Source organism: Thunnus maccoyii, chromosome 10 (genome assembly GCF_910596095.1).
Source record: "Thunnus maccoyii chromosome 10, fThuMac1.1, whole genome shotgun sequence".
In the NCBI taxonomy this organism is placed as follows: Eukaryota; Metazoa; Chordata; class Actinopteri; order Scombriformes; family Scombridae; genus Thunnus; species Thunnus maccoyii.
This window is the reverse complement of record NC_056542.1, coordinates 3259518-3275779: the sequence shown is the minus strand read 5'-3', so window position 1 is coordinate 3275779 and position 16262 is coordinate 3259518. Positions and strand designations below refer to the sequence as shown.

General features: G+C 35.8%; 1 protein-coding gene and 1 non-coding gene across 2 annotated transcripts in view; one reads left to right on the top strand and one right to left on the bottom strand.

Moving 5' to 3' along the window:
- Nucleotides 1–255: 255 nt before the first annotated feature.
- zgc:113232 (uncharacterized protein LOC541546 homolog) overlaps nt 256–16262 on the top strand; it is a 43782-nt gene continuing 27775 nt past the window's right edge. Inside the window, exons 1-11 of the mRNA XM_042424422.1 lie at nt 256–337; nt 806–1075; nt 6199–6283; nt 7627–7692; nt 7817–8005; nt 9243–9331; nt 9933–9986; nt 10115–10168; nt 12249–12302; nt 12853–12906; nt 15475–15528. Coding sequence (XP_042280356.1) covers nt 1055–1075; nt 6199–6283; nt 7627–7692; nt 7817–8005; nt 9243–9331; nt 9933–9986; nt 10115–10168; nt 12249–12302; nt 12853–12906; nt 15475–15528 — 720 coding nt within the window. The 5' untranslated portion in view covers nt 256–337; nt 806–1054. The remainder of the gene's footprint in view (nt 338–805; nt 1076–6198; nt 6284–7626; nt 7693–7816; nt 8006–9242; nt 9332–9932; nt 9987–10114; nt 10169–12248; nt 12303–12852; nt 12907–15474; nt 15529–16262) is intronic.
- trnap-cgg lies at nt 6977–7048 on the bottom strand. Its single transcript has one exon. It is a non-coding gene; the product is annotated as a tRNA-Pro (tRNA).

Here is a 16262-nt window from a genome sequence, read left to right as displayed (position 1 = left end):
GTCCACCAACACGACCTCGACACAAGACAACAGATGATCTCAAACGCATTAAGAAGACAAGAAATTCCACCAATTAACTTTTAATAAGCAAACCTGTTAATTGAAAACGCTAAAGATATAGCCAACAGTGTGCAAAGCTGTCGTTTGTTTAACACTTTTTTGATTACTACATAATTCCATATGTGTCATTCCATAGTTTTAATGTCTTCAGGATTGTTCTACAATGTAGAAAATAGTAAAAATAAAAGAAAAACCCTTGAATGAGTCGGTGTGTCCAAACCTCTGACTGGTTCTGTACATGATGGCAAGTTGCTGTATGTCTTTAATACATGTTAACGTAAGTCATGGTTGTTTCTGTTCATAACAAGTGAAAACCATGAGGGTTAGTATTGAATTCAGTCCCTATAGATGTAAACTCAAATGAAAAACTGACTCCTTAATTTAAGAAAATATGAATGACAAACAAATTTAATCTGAATTGGGTTTAAAATTTCAAATGACTACCTGAGCAGTTCCATAAATTAACATCTAAATCCATCAAATGAAGACAAAGGGGTTTATACAACATGCAATATTTAGTCAAGATAACTTTTCGGGATGTTAGAAGAACTGTTTGTTTTTGTTGACTTAACCTAAAGTGGTGTATGCATCCTAAATGTAAAGACAGTATGTGCTCTCGTCACATGAAAACAATAATCTGGGCTTGAAGTTAGATCCTCTTTGACCAGAAACCTGCAGAAATCAACAACTGTTCTCATGACCATCCATCCCGGTCTTTCTCTGCTGATGCTGGATTCTGTCTCAGGTATTTCTCACCCTGTTGAGAAGCAGAGATAGAGAAGATGAAAAAAAAAAACCCGTCAGCGCCTGGGAACCTGAGGGCTCCTGCAGAGGTAGAGAGAGGACAGACAGGAGTCAGGGGGGAACCATCGGACTGATCATGCTGTGAGGAGAACAGCTCAGGGAAAACCGGTTGTTTTTGTCTTCATCTGAAATCCTGAAAGCGTCCTGAGCAAGATCTGGTCTGGTCTGAGGAGACTCACTCTGCAGCAACATGGGAGCCTCCACTGATAAGGTAAGTGGGGATGGCCTGGGTGGGAGGCTGCCCAGCGGCCCTGAAGGTCTGGGTTTTAGGGTCGCTGATAGGACCAGAGGAAAATACTTAATTACAAGTAAAAATACTGCATTTAAAATCCCTCTTAAGTAAAAGTATAGAAGTATTACCAGCTAAATTTACTTAAAGTTCTTGCTTTGCAGAAAATCATGCTGTGAGTGATATATTAAATACATTTAACAAAGTACACTATTAATGCTGATGAGTCAATGCATAAGCAGCAGTTTATTGTAGCTGCTCGAGGTGGCTTGAACTGTTTGAAAGGGTCATAAGATAAATCTGAGGGGTCTTGAGATGATAGTTTGGGTAGGAAGGAAGAAAAAGCAAAGTGCTTTATTTTGCAGAACTTTTCTGTAATCTTTTGCAGTTTTGTGAAATATTGGAGAGTTTTACCTCTTTGGACCTCATGTGAGGGGAAATGTCTCTCTGGTGCAACTGCTAACAACACATAGACGTCTGAAACATGATAAAGAGACACAAATACTCAAAAGGCCACAAGCCAGAAAGTTTGGGACAGAGTTTTAAGTTTAAACAGAGATGATGGAGAGGAGAGCAGTTTCTGTAAAAGTATTGTGTGTTGGTTGTAGGTAGGTTTGTAGTTGTAAAATGGGATCTATTCAAATACAGCTGTGTTAAATGGAACTAACAGTATATGAACATTTGTTTTGGCACTTAAAATATGGTAAATAATGAATACCAGGCCTTCAAAAACATGAAATTGCCTTAAATATGAGTATATGAGTTCTTCATTTCCACATTTATACATGACAATGTTTTCTTTAGCTTCTTTTCTTAGATTAAGTTGGTGTCTTGTGGCCTTTAAGCTGCAGTGTCAGAGGCCTTTAAAACCCATTAATTGAAAGTTTATCAGTATATTTTTACCTGTATAATCCACTGCTCCTATTACCTGTTTCATTTCCAGTATTAACCAAGTTAAACTCCCTTTATATATCATAAAATGTCTCTATATTTGATCTTGAAAAGTATTAAAACTCAACTCTACAGACAGCCTTTGATTATTAGAGAAGAGTAAGAAGACTTCATATTATTTATATAGATTAGAGCATATTTTCTGTGTAGGACTTGGCTGGATGTTTTCATGAGAACAGTCTGCTGAGGAGCTGCTGGTCATTGTGGTAAATAAGAACGCAGATTTTTGTCTATGTTGGTCTTCAGAAAACACAAAACACATAATCACTCTGCTGCTTCTGGCATTTTTGAGGGTAAAGTGGAAACATGAAAGCCTGATCTGAAGAGGAATATTTGTGTTTATTTACTGACTTGTATGAAAAGGAGCTCATCATTTGCTAGACAATAAGCTAAACCCAACTAAGAAAATTCAAACTTAATTCCTAAAAAAACACAACTTCAACTGGAAAACTACGTGTGGTTGCAATTTGGTAAAAATACAAGCTTAGGAATTCATAGCAAAAAAATTAGATTATTGCTTTTTATGATGTGTTGTAAAAAACTTTTGTGGTTTCTTTAAAAAAAACAAAAACAACACAAATATCCATGAGAAGATGCTGAAAATGAAATGAAAGCGTCTCACCTCACTGGCCCAGAGGTCCTGCAGGTCAGGTCGACTCTCTGCTGCTGTTAACAGGTTCCTGCCAAACTAACCTGCAGCGGCTGGTAGAGAAAACAGTGACAGCTAAACTGTGAAATGAATATATACTTTAATTATTTGAAGAATTGTGGCAAAAAACGTTCATGTTGAAGTGCAGAAGAGTGAAAATATTTCTTAATTTTGGCCAAATATTGTACAAATCAACATTGTACATATTTGTATTTGTTTTCTGCCTGTTTTTTAACCCTCCTGTTGTCGTCCCGTCGACCATGCAACTTTTGTCAATTTTGACTCAGGAGGACAAAAGTCCACAGATGCTATAAATTTTTAATAAAACACCCAAAATTCAATGAAAGTAGTGATTATTACTTTTACTTGCGTGTGTGGTATGGAAACATCCATGTGATTTTCAGACAATTAGATGAAAGAAATCTATATTTCTGATATAAAAATATTTGAAAATGGGTCAAATTTGACCCGAGGACAACAGGAGGGTTAATTGTTTAGGGTAACGACAGCATACACTGCCTCTGCTGCATGTTTTATGTCAAGGATTTTTGAGGTATTTTTTGACTTAAATACCAAGCTGACAGTAGAGAGATGACATGAAATGAGGAAGGAGAAAAGACGGGATGACATGCAACAAAGGCTCCCGATGCTCCAGAAGCGAACCAGAGACGTTGCAGTTCACGGCTCCTTAACCACGAGGTCATCAGGGCATCACATCTTTTTACTGAACAAAAAGAGCCTCATAAATGTCTGCTTTTAAAAGTAATCAATCTGGATTCAGTTAAAAGTAGAAAAGGAGACTCTTTGACAATTAAGAGCTGAAATATTTCAGCTTTTCGAATTATCCAAAACACAATTTCTGTGCAAACTCCAGCTGTGAGATTTCAGATAAAGTATCACACAAGGAAACTGTATTTACAGTCAGTTTTACCCCCATAAACTCACAGTTCATTGACCTTGCGTCCACTGTGCGGCCGTTCCAGCAGGGTTAAATGTTCAGGGTTTTCTTCGGCTGCTGTTCAGGCTCACAGTGAAACTTCAGGAATGTCAGATGAGTCTGAGAAGAGCTCGGCGGTTTTCATCCTGACAAAGAAACCTCTCAGTCTGTTTAATTCTCACCCAAACACCAGCAGAGTCTCATCTGACCGACTCAAATCCTCCTGAGTGACCAAAGAGTCCTGGAGGGTGTAAAAAATGAATCTCTTAAACAATGATCTGATCCTCGCTGACGCAGCGGGGTCAGCCCCGAGGTCAGGAGGTCTATCAGTGGACGCTTCACTCCTGTTGTTCTTCTGGTGCCAGTTTAGATAAAGTCTGATTAAATTGTTGTTAATTCCCTGCAGCATAAAGACCCGTACTGATGCACCTGTCAGGTCAATATGACAGGAAGACGCCCGTAGACCTGATTCATCATGGCTGCACCTAAATCTGAAATTATGACATAATTTAGTCAAAAAAATTATACACAGAGGGTTAAACATCTAGATATAAAATACAGTTTAGAACATACGGGAATATGTTTATAATTATTTAATATTTGTTATCATTCAGCACAAAACTAGGGACAAACTATATGAGCAAACAGGAAACAATAAGACAGAAAAACAAATAAAAATGTAAAAACAATAAAACAAAATATGAAAATAAATGAATTTTTATATAAAGACATGAAATAACATAAACTAAGAATCCAAATTAGTGGTTCTCCTGTTAAACATTTTTTAGGCTTCACAGACTAATGTGAAAATAAGATTTCTAGTTTGGTTTTTAAATCTTCCAAATAAAAGTGCAAAAACAAACATGTAAACTAGGTGTATTTTATACACTTGAACAGGTTTTCTTATCTAACAATTATTTTCATTATTGATACATTCATGTAAAAATGACTAAAACAATTAATCGATAATCAAATAGTTGCCAATCAATTTTCTATTGATAGATAGATTAATCGATTAATCCAACGATTGTTTAAACTGTTTCAAATGTGTTTAAAGTGTTTAGTCAGTCAGAGTCAGTGAATGAGATTTGTTTTGAGATGTACATACAGTATGTTTTGTAATGCATGTTTATTATGGTTATTTTATTCCAGGTCAGTGTTTTCAAGTGTTCTTTTATGTATTTATTATTATTATTATTATTATTATTTAAGTGTCTTTGCTGCGACATGTCTGTCTTTTTTGCAACAAATCCTTTAATCCAAGTTTTATGTTGACAGTAAAAGAAACTTGACCTTTCACCTTTCAATGAATTTGTGTATTTTATACACTTGAACAGGTTTTCTTATCATTTGTTATGCTTTTTTTTTTATGTTCTCCTGTTATTTAGACATCATCAGTGATGGAAAGTAACTAAGTACATTTATTTAAGTTCTGTATTTGAGTTCAATTTTGAGGTACTTGAACTTTACTTGAGTATTTCCATGTGATGCTACTTTCTACATTTCAGAGGGAAATATTGTACTTTCTACTCCACTACATTTATTTGACAGCTTTAGTTACTTTTCAGATGAAGATTTGACACAATGGATAATATAACAAGCTTTTAAAATACAACACATTGTTAAAGATGAAACCAGTGGTTTCCAACCTTTTTGCCTTTTGACGTCTTACAAAAAGCAGTGTGTAGTCGGGGTCACATTTCACATGTCTATGAGTTGTTAACAGCTCCACCAAATAGTGATTTTTCCCTCTAAACTTCTCACATGCTTTCATTTCAATAAATGTTCAAATGATCCAATATTTCAGCAAAAATCAAAGATTAGAGAAAAAGTCCAAAAACTGAAAACAGATTTGTGTATCAGAACTTTGTTTTTTCTTCTTTCCTCTCCCATTAATCATCTCACCACCCCTCAGATTTATCTGCTGACCCTTTGGAGGGGCCCGTCCTTCACACTTCACATAAAATTAGTGTGTAGTTGTGTCTCCTTGTCATGTTTCAGATATTTCACAAGAATGTAAAGATGAGAGAAAAGTTCTGGAAAATGAATCCAAATTTATGTATCAGAACTTTGTTTTTTCTTCATTCCTACACAAATGATCATCTCACAATCCCTCAGATTTATCTTGTATAATAACAATAAAATGCTGCCTGATTTTCTGCAAGTACTTTTACTTTTAATATATTTAATACTATAAGTAAATTTACCTGGTAATACTTCTGCACTTTTATTTAAGCAGGATTTTAAATGAAGGACTGTAATGGAGAATTTCTATATTGTGGTATTTCTGCTTTTACTTAAGTAAAGGATCTGAATACTTCTTCCACCACTGGGCACCATTAATATCTGTAGTCATATGCAGTTAAAGATAAGAAACAATACAGGACTTGATTAAACTGATTTGACAAAATTTGTATAGGACAGGTTCACAGTTTTTCAAGTGTCCCAGAGCAGGTCAGAGAGTTTTCTAGTCGACTCCTCTGCTCTGTTCCGGTCTTCATACACACTGTGTGATCTGCTTGATGGTAGCTATTAAACATTAACTGTTGTGTTTTCGTTCCCCTGCAGGCGTCTCTCCTCTCGGGGCTGCTGGTGTTCATGCTGTGTGTCGTCTCTTCTGTCTGTCAGGATGAATATTCTGGATACCACTCAGGTCAGAGCTGCCAAACACAAACACAAACGTTTTCACCTTCAGCTCGTCCAGACAGATTACATTTATCTATAATTAACAGCTTATAAAATAGATTTTCATTACCGCTTTACAGAACAATAAAAAGGAAACAGTTGAAGGAATTAAACTATGTTCCATTTGTAGGAAACAGTTATATTCGTAATTAAAGAGAGAGATGAATAAGATAAGATCCATCACAATTTACCAGAATTTGCAGATTTATTTGAGATTTCTTAGTCTGATTAGCAGCCAAAAATGAAACCAAAGTATTCATTTTTGGAATAATCTGAAACTTAAATAAACTGCTAAAAATATTTTTGCTGCTGTTACCAGCAAATGTTTGCTATTTTAATTTGATAATTGGATATTTTGAAGGAGAGTAATTATACACACATCACGTACTGTAGGTATTATCTTCATTTTGACCTGATGAAGATCTGAGTAGGGTTGGAAAACATCCTGTAAATTCTCTAAATTTCATGGTTTGGCGTAAGCGTTCAGGCGTTACTGTTTTTTTTATAACTGACTATTTATCATCCTTAAGTTCTTCATTAATCAGTACTTCCTGTCAGTGTCTGTTGTAATCTTTGTAATCTGTAAGATTCTCTTTCTACTCATAATCGTAGATGTAAGATTAACATTTATTTTTTATGAGATGTCTTGTGATCAAAGTAAGGGCTCGTCCGGGAGTTGAACCCGGGACCTCTCGCACCCGAAGCGAGAATCATACCCCTAGACCAACGAGCCACTTACATATTAAAGGAATTTTCAAGTGTGTGTTAACACAACAATCAGGAGCCCAAATGAACAGTGAAACCTGTTTTTCTTGCTGTAATCATTCCTCCTGTTCATACTGACCATAAGAAGATCCCTTCATAATGCACTTACAATGGAAGTGATGGAGGATGAAATCCACAGTCCTCCTTCTGTGCAAAAATGTATTTAAAAGTTTATCTGAAGCTAATATGAAGATTCAGCGTCCAAATGAGTCAAATCAAGTAGATATCTTTCAACATTACAGTCTTTTTAGTGCCAAAGTCCCTCTTTTTGTTACTATACTTCCACCTGCAGCTCAACAGGGAAACACAAAGAGGGAATTTGATGATAAAAAGACTGTAAATGTGTCAGATATCCACTTGATATGACTAACTCAGACTGCTGAAGCCTCATATAAGCTTCAGACAAACCTTTAAATGCATTTTTGCACTAAACGACTGTGGACTTTGGCCTCCATCACTTACATTGAAAGCACATTTGAAGGATCTTTTAATAGCCAGTATGAACCTGTCCTTTAAGTAACTCTCAGAATCTGTGTATCTGTGCAGGTGAGGAACACACCTATGAAGGGTCCGTAATCGACCACTATGACAGCTCAGCCTCTCCTCAACCAGGTGAGCAACGTGTCCCTCAATGTTCATTTATGACTGTTTATATGTGACCAGAACAGTTTTGTCCAAAAGTCTAAACTGTAGCACAAATTTAAAAAAAGTCTCATCGTCCTCCTCCACCCATCAGAGTATCCTCCCGAGCCGACAAACAGCTACGACGTGGACCAGCAGCCCGAGGTGGAGGACTACGACCCCTACGGAGCCGCCCCCACCCAGGTCACCATGATCACTGAGGAGGCCTTCCCCTACGCCACCACCACCGAGTCCCACTACGCCAAGGAGGACACCGAGACCATGGAGGTGGGACTGCAGAGGGGTTGGAGGTCTTTACTGCGATCAGAGCAGCTCTGTTTAATTTCAGTCAAGAGAACAATCTCAATACATGGTCCATTTAGTAGCTGTTCTGAAGCTTTCGATCATATCACACGAGTTGAGTTTGCCGAGCTGTCATTAAACTGTAGATAAAAATTTCAATTTTTTCTGAACAAATAGAAGTAGAAGTTTCCAAAAGACTTCACTTTAAACCTCATTTTAATTACACTTTATTACATTCTTATGGAGATAATAATAATGAACTTTACATTAATTAAAAGCTCCCTGTGTGTTGGATTTGTGTGTAATTAGTTCATCATGTGACCCGCCTGAGTTGGACGTCTCTTGATATCACTAGAGCTGCCAAAGTCAAAATTTTTCAATCCTGCACACAAAGGCTTTAAGAAGTTGTATTATCCAGTAACCACTTATTTTTTCAGATTATACAATTAAAAACCTGCAAACAACTGCAGATTCTGACCTTTTTAAATGTGACTGAACTATTTATGCCACATAGACGGAGCTATCATCTCTCTGATCTCTCTCACAGATTTGTGTGTAATTGAAAAGAAAAAGGGATATATTTAGATAATTGTTGCAAAAAATATTGGAATAAAAGTGCCTTCAGTACATTTTCCACATCACGCTGTAATCCATTCACACACCCCTTAATGTACATTCAGTCTCCCTTAAATCTCTGAACGTTAGGCTCCAAACATCCTTTAATCTGATTAGGGGACAGGCTGCTCTGAAGATAATAAACTGAACTAAAGCCTTTCTAAGATAATATAAATGCAACTATTAAAGACATTAAGGGCTATAAATCAAAAGCTGTGCTGTGATATACCTAGGGAACACTGAGATTATACAAAGAAAAATTTATTCTATATTGCTTGTAGCCAACAAAAAAGCAAGAAAATGGTATAAAACTGACCCTAAAGGAAAAAAGAGAACAAATACATGAGTATTCCTTGACTACTATTTGTCACTTACACTATAACTATTTTTTATAGTGTAAATGTGCTCATGCTGCTGTTTACAGATCTGAAAACCCCAGAATATTAAAGTATAAAAATAGAAAAAACAGGAAATCTCAACCACAACTGGGTGAACTTCAAAAAACAGGATCTCTGCAATGTGTACAGTCCACAGTGTGTATTTTCATGCTGTTATTGTTGTGTTTCAGGTGCCGTATGAGTACCCTCCTGCAGGACCTGACACAGGCTCCTCTGAAGAGTCAGGGGGCGACTCGGCACTCGGGGAAGTGGGACCGACAGAGTGCGACTGTGAACCCGGAGAGCCTGGGTTCGCTGGTTTTGCAGGACCAAAGGTACTGACTGATTTCATCACATCAGTGTCACTTTATTCTCATCAAACACAACTGTTTGTCCTGCTGACAGCAATAAAGGCCAGTATGAACACCTACAGGGAAGATAATTACACTGACCGGCCTGATGGAGGCGCTGTTATTCTCTGTCTGTACTAGGCTTCATCTCCTGCATCAAATTCAGTTTGACCTGCTTTACTTGCCTTACAGCTGCCTTAAGTTTGCTAGAATATCAACAATGTCATATTTTATATCATATTACAGTATCATATTTTAGTTAAAAGCTAACTATTGGCCTTTAAAGATGCACAGGTCTTGGTACTGTGGCAGCACCACAGTATGTGGTTGTTTGAACTTTTTGCTCCATTAGCAAGAACACCTGAAAATGTTTATTCCAGAGTTTCATCTATTCAAAGCTAAGAGTTTAAGATAATGAAGAAAAAAAATGAAGATTTCCGTTTAAAAACTCATTCAAAAAAATCGATATCACTGCTTTTACACACCAGGAATTAACTAATAAATTACAGGACAGTTATTAAGTGTTTGTTTTGATTTGCAGTTTGTTACAGTTTGTGTTTTCTGAATCTGTTTCTGTTGCTGTCAGGGATCCAGAGGTCCGCAGGGTAAAACTGGTGAGCCAGGAGCTCAAGGCAGAGAGGTAACGGACTAAAACGTTATCAACACTCGTTGATGTATGAAGAGGAAAAGTGAAAAAGCTGAACGGCTGGTTTCCTCTGCTGCTGAAGTGTTGATTGTTTTTTTTTTTTGTGTGTGTGGTTTTTGTAGGGTTACAAAGGAACCAAAGGGGTTCAGGGAAGAGGAGGTGATGCTGGACCAGTCGTGAGTGAATCATGTTACAACATTCATACTTAATACTGTCATGCATGATGACTCATACTGATAGATATACTTGCATTAAAAATGTGCACATAGTCACAGTCCTGTTATAGCAAGCACAAATGAAAGTTAAAGTAGAATCTGAAAAATATTGAAGGAAATGAAAGTGAAACTAATACATCAGAGTCAAACAAAGAAACGAAAGTAAAATAAAAGTAAAACCAGGGAAGAAACACATAAAACATAAACATTTTATTGTTTTTATACTCAGATAGAGGACACAACACTGTCAAAACTAGATTTAAAAAAACAATCTCATGATTTAAAATTAAACATAAACATAACATAAAGACTTTGATTTAAAAAAATATAGTATCCATTTGTATGTCTCATGTAAAGCACTTTGAACAGAATTGGCAATTGAGTTGAAAGATGCTATACAAATATATTTGTAAAACCAGCTAATGTATAATAAAAATACAACTGAAATGTTTTTAATTTTTAATTTTTTGAGGAAAAAAATTGCAATTTTAATTGAATTTGATCAAAGAAATTTGAACTTTAATGATTTTAAAATGTACTGAAAAATGTATTTATACATATATATTTAAAAATCATTAATTATTAAATATTATTAGGGCTCTGTATGGTTTGAAAATGATACCGGTGCTGATACCTGATATGAAAACTACAGTATATTTTTGTCAATACTTCACTTTTTCAGGAATCATAACATTTTTTTCTTCAGAACACTTTTTTTCATTTAAAGAAGCCAAAGTTCACAATTATCAGTTAAACCTTGTTTAAACATAAACAACCAAACATGAACTTTGTCTCAATAAAATACAAATGATGATTTAAAGTTAACACAATTGTAAATCTGAGCAAACGTTTGATGCCAGCACTGTTTTCAATACTTAACACATTTTGGAAACATATTGGTTTGTACCAAAAAAAAATAAATTTTTAAGTATTATTATTATTATTATTATTGTTATTACGTATCCCTTAATATAACTTTTTTCTTGATACCAGTTGCTGCTTCCTAACACATTCAAAATACTGCACAACTCATAACTTCTACTATTATAAAAATATAATACAAATACTCAACTCAAAATCACCAACAGCAAAAATATTAAAACTAGTCCTAAAATAAATAAGTCTAAACTGAAATAACTAATATAACTAAACTACCATAAAAATGAAAAAATCCCAAACTATAAAAACCTTGTTGTGAGTGTTTTACTAACTGTATGTCAGCAAGAGAACATAATAAAACAATGTACAATACATTTCTCTGCCTTTGTTTTGTTACAATACGATATATTGAATGAAAGAAGGAAACCAATCCACACACTATAAAGGCTATTTACAACACAATATCAGTACAAACAAATAAAAAATACATAAAAAGCAAACAAAAATAACCAGTGACAACAGTTTTATAATGTATACATTTACAAACACGCTGTGTTATATATTCTCTCTAGAGTGCAGTGTCCTGTTACATTAAACCAGTGTGGGATGGATGGTTTTCTTCTGTTTTTTCCGGTTGAGCTGTTGAAATAAGTTGTTTTGAGTATTGTGTGATACAAGATAGTTCAGAAAAGGATCCAGTATTTTATAAAACAAAGTTTGTTTCTCAGAGTTGCACAAAAAGCTTCATTGGGGATCAAATATATTACATTTTAAATCAGTTGCACAGTAGAAGGCCTTCAATCAGTAATCCACATTTACAAAATACACTTATAAGCACAATAGAACAATATTTATCAAAGATGTGGAAAGGGAAATTCCTCTTTAATACCCAAGATGCATGCCTTTGGGCCTAGGCATAGATAAAACCCCCAGTATCTTATTCAAATCACTTTTCATCTTACTTTAAAAATTTCTGAATTTCAGTATGAAAAAACCACCAAAGAACCACCAAAAAACAGTGAATCAGGGTTCCTTCTGAATTTTTACATTTATTACACAAGCTTGAAAATGCACGATTCATGTCTGGATGCTGGTGTTATGTGTAGCTGATGTAGTATCTTGTATTGCATCTTGTTTTGACCTTTGACCTCTCGTCATGCAGGGCGATGTCGGACCCGAGGGAGACGAAGGAGCTTCTGGTTTCTCTGGAGCCATGGTGAGTTTAAAAACCAGTACAGATCACCAGTGATAATCAGCTATAATCAACTGTTCATGTCACATGAAAACAGGGTCAAAGTTTGTTTGTACAGTTTGTAATTTGACAATTAACGGAATGTGAAAGCTGCTTATAACTCTTAAAAATGCTCTCACGATAATGTTCATTTCTGTATTCTTTAAAAATGATCTGCAACTATTTTGATAATTGATTAATTGTAATTTTTCAAGCAAAAAAACACACATTTGCTGGTTCTAGCTTCTCAAATGTGAGAATTTGATGCTTTCATTATTCATATATAATAGAATGTTTTGGGGTTTTGGGCTGCAGATTGTTGCTCATTTGAACAAAATGAGCAACTTGAATACATCTGCTTGGAAATTATAATGTGCATTTTTCAGTATTTTCTTACATTTTACAGACAAAACAATTAATTGATTTAATTAAGAAAATAAGTATCTGATTAATTGCTAATTAACTGGTTACTTGCAACCCTACTTAAACACAAACACAAATCAAATTAATCTCTCCTTTTTTTTATTTTTAACAGGGAGAACCTGGACTTATAGGAGACCCTGGGGATCTGGGAGAGCTGGGTCTGAAGGTAAACACACACTCACTAGACACACTGGCCCCCATTTCCACCTGGTATGATCTGTATCTGGATACATTATCTGGATAATGACATCCGATCAATAGGTCTTTGCTTTTACACCTGGTATTAAAATGCGTTCTCGGAGCTGGTGGACATGACACATTCCAGGTCGAGGAAAATGCTGCTACGAACTTGCTTTAGCTGGCAGGAAGAGGCGGCGCTATTTGACCTTTCAACATACTGAGCTGATTCTTTTCCTATGAACGTGGTCACACTGTACAGATTGCATTTACACCCACTGAGATCCGATCACAATGTGAGCGTGACCACCTCCAGATGTGGTCTGACTGATCTGATTGAGAGCATTTACATTAACTTGTGTGTTTTTCCTTATCCAATATCAAATCAAGATACTAGGGGTGTGCCCGAATACAAATATGTTATTCGGCAAAGCACAAATTGTGGGTTTTTTGCAAATATTTATTTCATAAAAATATTTTTAAAAATATTTGTTTTTGGGAAGAAAAAAAAAACCCCATGTCAAATACCAGCACACAGATCAGTTACATCACTATCTTAGTGTCTCTCCTCTGCTCCGCTGTTACATCTATCAGCAGGTCTCAACGAGGGGAGTCACATCCACCTGCTACATGACGCACATTTCCTTATTTGGACGTTCCCCAGAGATAAAGCTGAGCTACTGACACAAGCAAAGTGCTCCCAAGGGACTCTCCATAACCTGTTGTTCCCCTTCTGCTTTCCACAAAGTTAGGTTGTAAAAATTAGGCACTAAATGAAAAGTACAAAGCAATAATTGCCTTTGAAGTTCTTCCCTACACGTTACATAGTGTGTTGTCTCTTTGTTGTGGGTGTATAAATAGGTAGAGGTCTGTCTGCAATGAAGTGATTAATAAAGTTTTAGCTCAGTAGTCAGCGCAGTCATTTATCATTTGGGAGACTCCAGTTCGAGACCCGGTGTGGGGACTTCCTTCGTAAGGTAGTTTATTCATGAGCACTTATTGTTTCCTAAATTAAAAAGCAAAATAAAAACAAAAATAAAAACTCTTGCCACTTTTATTTTAATACAAATACAAATAATTTTGCTGCCTCAACAAATACAGATACAAATACAAATACTGTGCTCTCTGCACATCTCTACTAGATACAGATTGCATTTTAATACCAGGTGTGAATGGGGTCACTGACTGTACTGACCAGGGGTCCATTTAAAAGTGACTTGTTTGTACAGTCCTCTCGCATGCTCATGAATGAGAGTCGCAAGTATGGTGTCTCTTTCGATTAGTTAAACGTGTCAAAATTAATGCGAGAGGAAATGATCTCATGTTGCAAGTTGTAGCCTGCGTGTTGCAAATTTGGTGAAACGGAGGATAAACTCAGATTAAAACAGCAAAGACAAGTTATCTGACTTTAATGTGAGTCTGAATCTGCACAGCGTGGATGCAGTGAACAGAACTCAGTGCTCTGTGATAAGCATATTTTTACTAAAAACTTACTCTAGAATTATTATAGGATTATTATTCCTATAGAGTAGACATCAGCAGTGACATCTAGTTCCCTCTTACATAAAGTCTGCTCCTGCCTATCTAGTTTTTTGATAACAGATCACTTTATTTGACTGATGAGTAGAAATCTTTTCAAGCACATCAAATTGATTTGTATATTCCCAAATAAGAAAATCGCAAATTTGCCTCAAAGGGCCTTACATCAGTCTGTGCATCATTAAGCTCCCTCTGTCCTCAGGGAAAACTCAGGGAGATTAGTAACTGTCTGTGAAAACACCTGTCGACCTGTGTGGCGGTGCAGTCAGTCTTTAACTGTTGATCTAGATGTTGTTCCTCTACGTTTTGGAAATCACCTGGAGTTTTAGCTCCCATAGCAACCGCTTTGGCCCACAACCAGGCGTCATGGTGGCTGCTTCACCTCATCAACAACCAGGTGGATGGAGGAGGAACAGGCAGACGCTGCAGCTGTTAAACAACACGTAACAACGATGAATTACAGGACTAAACCACCTGATTAAACTGCAATTACGCCATAAAAAATAAACATTTCTTGTCATTGCAGCTTTTAATTCAATCTTTCTTTAAATGAATTATTTACAAAACACTGTGGAAAGAGGCTTTTCAAAATTACTGGACTTATAACTTTGTTCCTAGATTTTGTTGGGCCTCCTGGTTTCAAACATTTTACAAAACATTTCAGTTCCATTTTTTTAAGCTGAATGAATCAATATTTATATTTTAACTACGGATCTCATGTTGTGACAAACCCGCCTCTGCAGTTCCCCGCAGCTCCATGGATCCTTTTAGCTTATCTCAGACCATTTATTTAGTTTTATGGCCCACATGTTTATGCATTATACATGTTTTGGCTCTCTAAGTGGCCAAAAAAAAATCAATTAATGCAATGAAAATGTTTTTTTTTACAGGTTGTAAATGAAATCCTTGATTGTCTAATTATTACATTTTTATTTCTCCTCCATTTCTTCATCCTTTCACCAGTTCACCAACATCATGAACAGTTCATTTTTGAATCATTATCTCTTCCTGTTTGCAGGGTGACGTCGGTATGGAGGGACCCAGCGGAGGAGTTGGAGCTCCTGGTGAGACTGTAAGGAAACACGACTCTCTCTCTCAACTCTGTGGTGGAAACATCTGGACTGTTTGTCCTTGTCATATCAGAAATGAACTCTGCTGTTAACTGCCCTGAATATCAATCAAACTTTATTTGTATATCAGCTTTCATACAGGTTTGTGACAAGCTGATTTATTTTTTTATTTAACAGGGACGGTGCACATTAATAAACATTGCTGTAAATGCGCCAGAGTTAGCCAAGAGGCTATTTTTCATCTGTAGACAGATGTTACAGAGTCACTCTAAAAACAGAATATGAAAATGAGATTGAAATTGCAAAATCATGCAGAACAATTAATAAAATGAAGAAAGAAGAACATATATAATATTAATGAAAAACATCATTCAGGACATCCTTAAAACATGCAACACAGAGACTCATGATACAAGATATGCAAGACAATAAATACATGAAGATATTAATGTTAATAGAAAAGTAGATTGAATAAAACCACATTGAGCTTCATTGTTAGACACTGACTAGAACATGCAAAGCAGATGCACAGATACAAAAAGCATGCGCAGTATGTAAATTACATAAATTAGCCTGACACTATAAAAGCAAAAACCACAATAAGACATGCACGCAGGTACATGAAGGCATATAATAATAATAATATGATAATAAGACAGAATGAATGCAAATAGTAAAACAATTTGAGATTAATGAACACGAGAAATAGAAAGAAAACACAATAATTTAGAGGGAA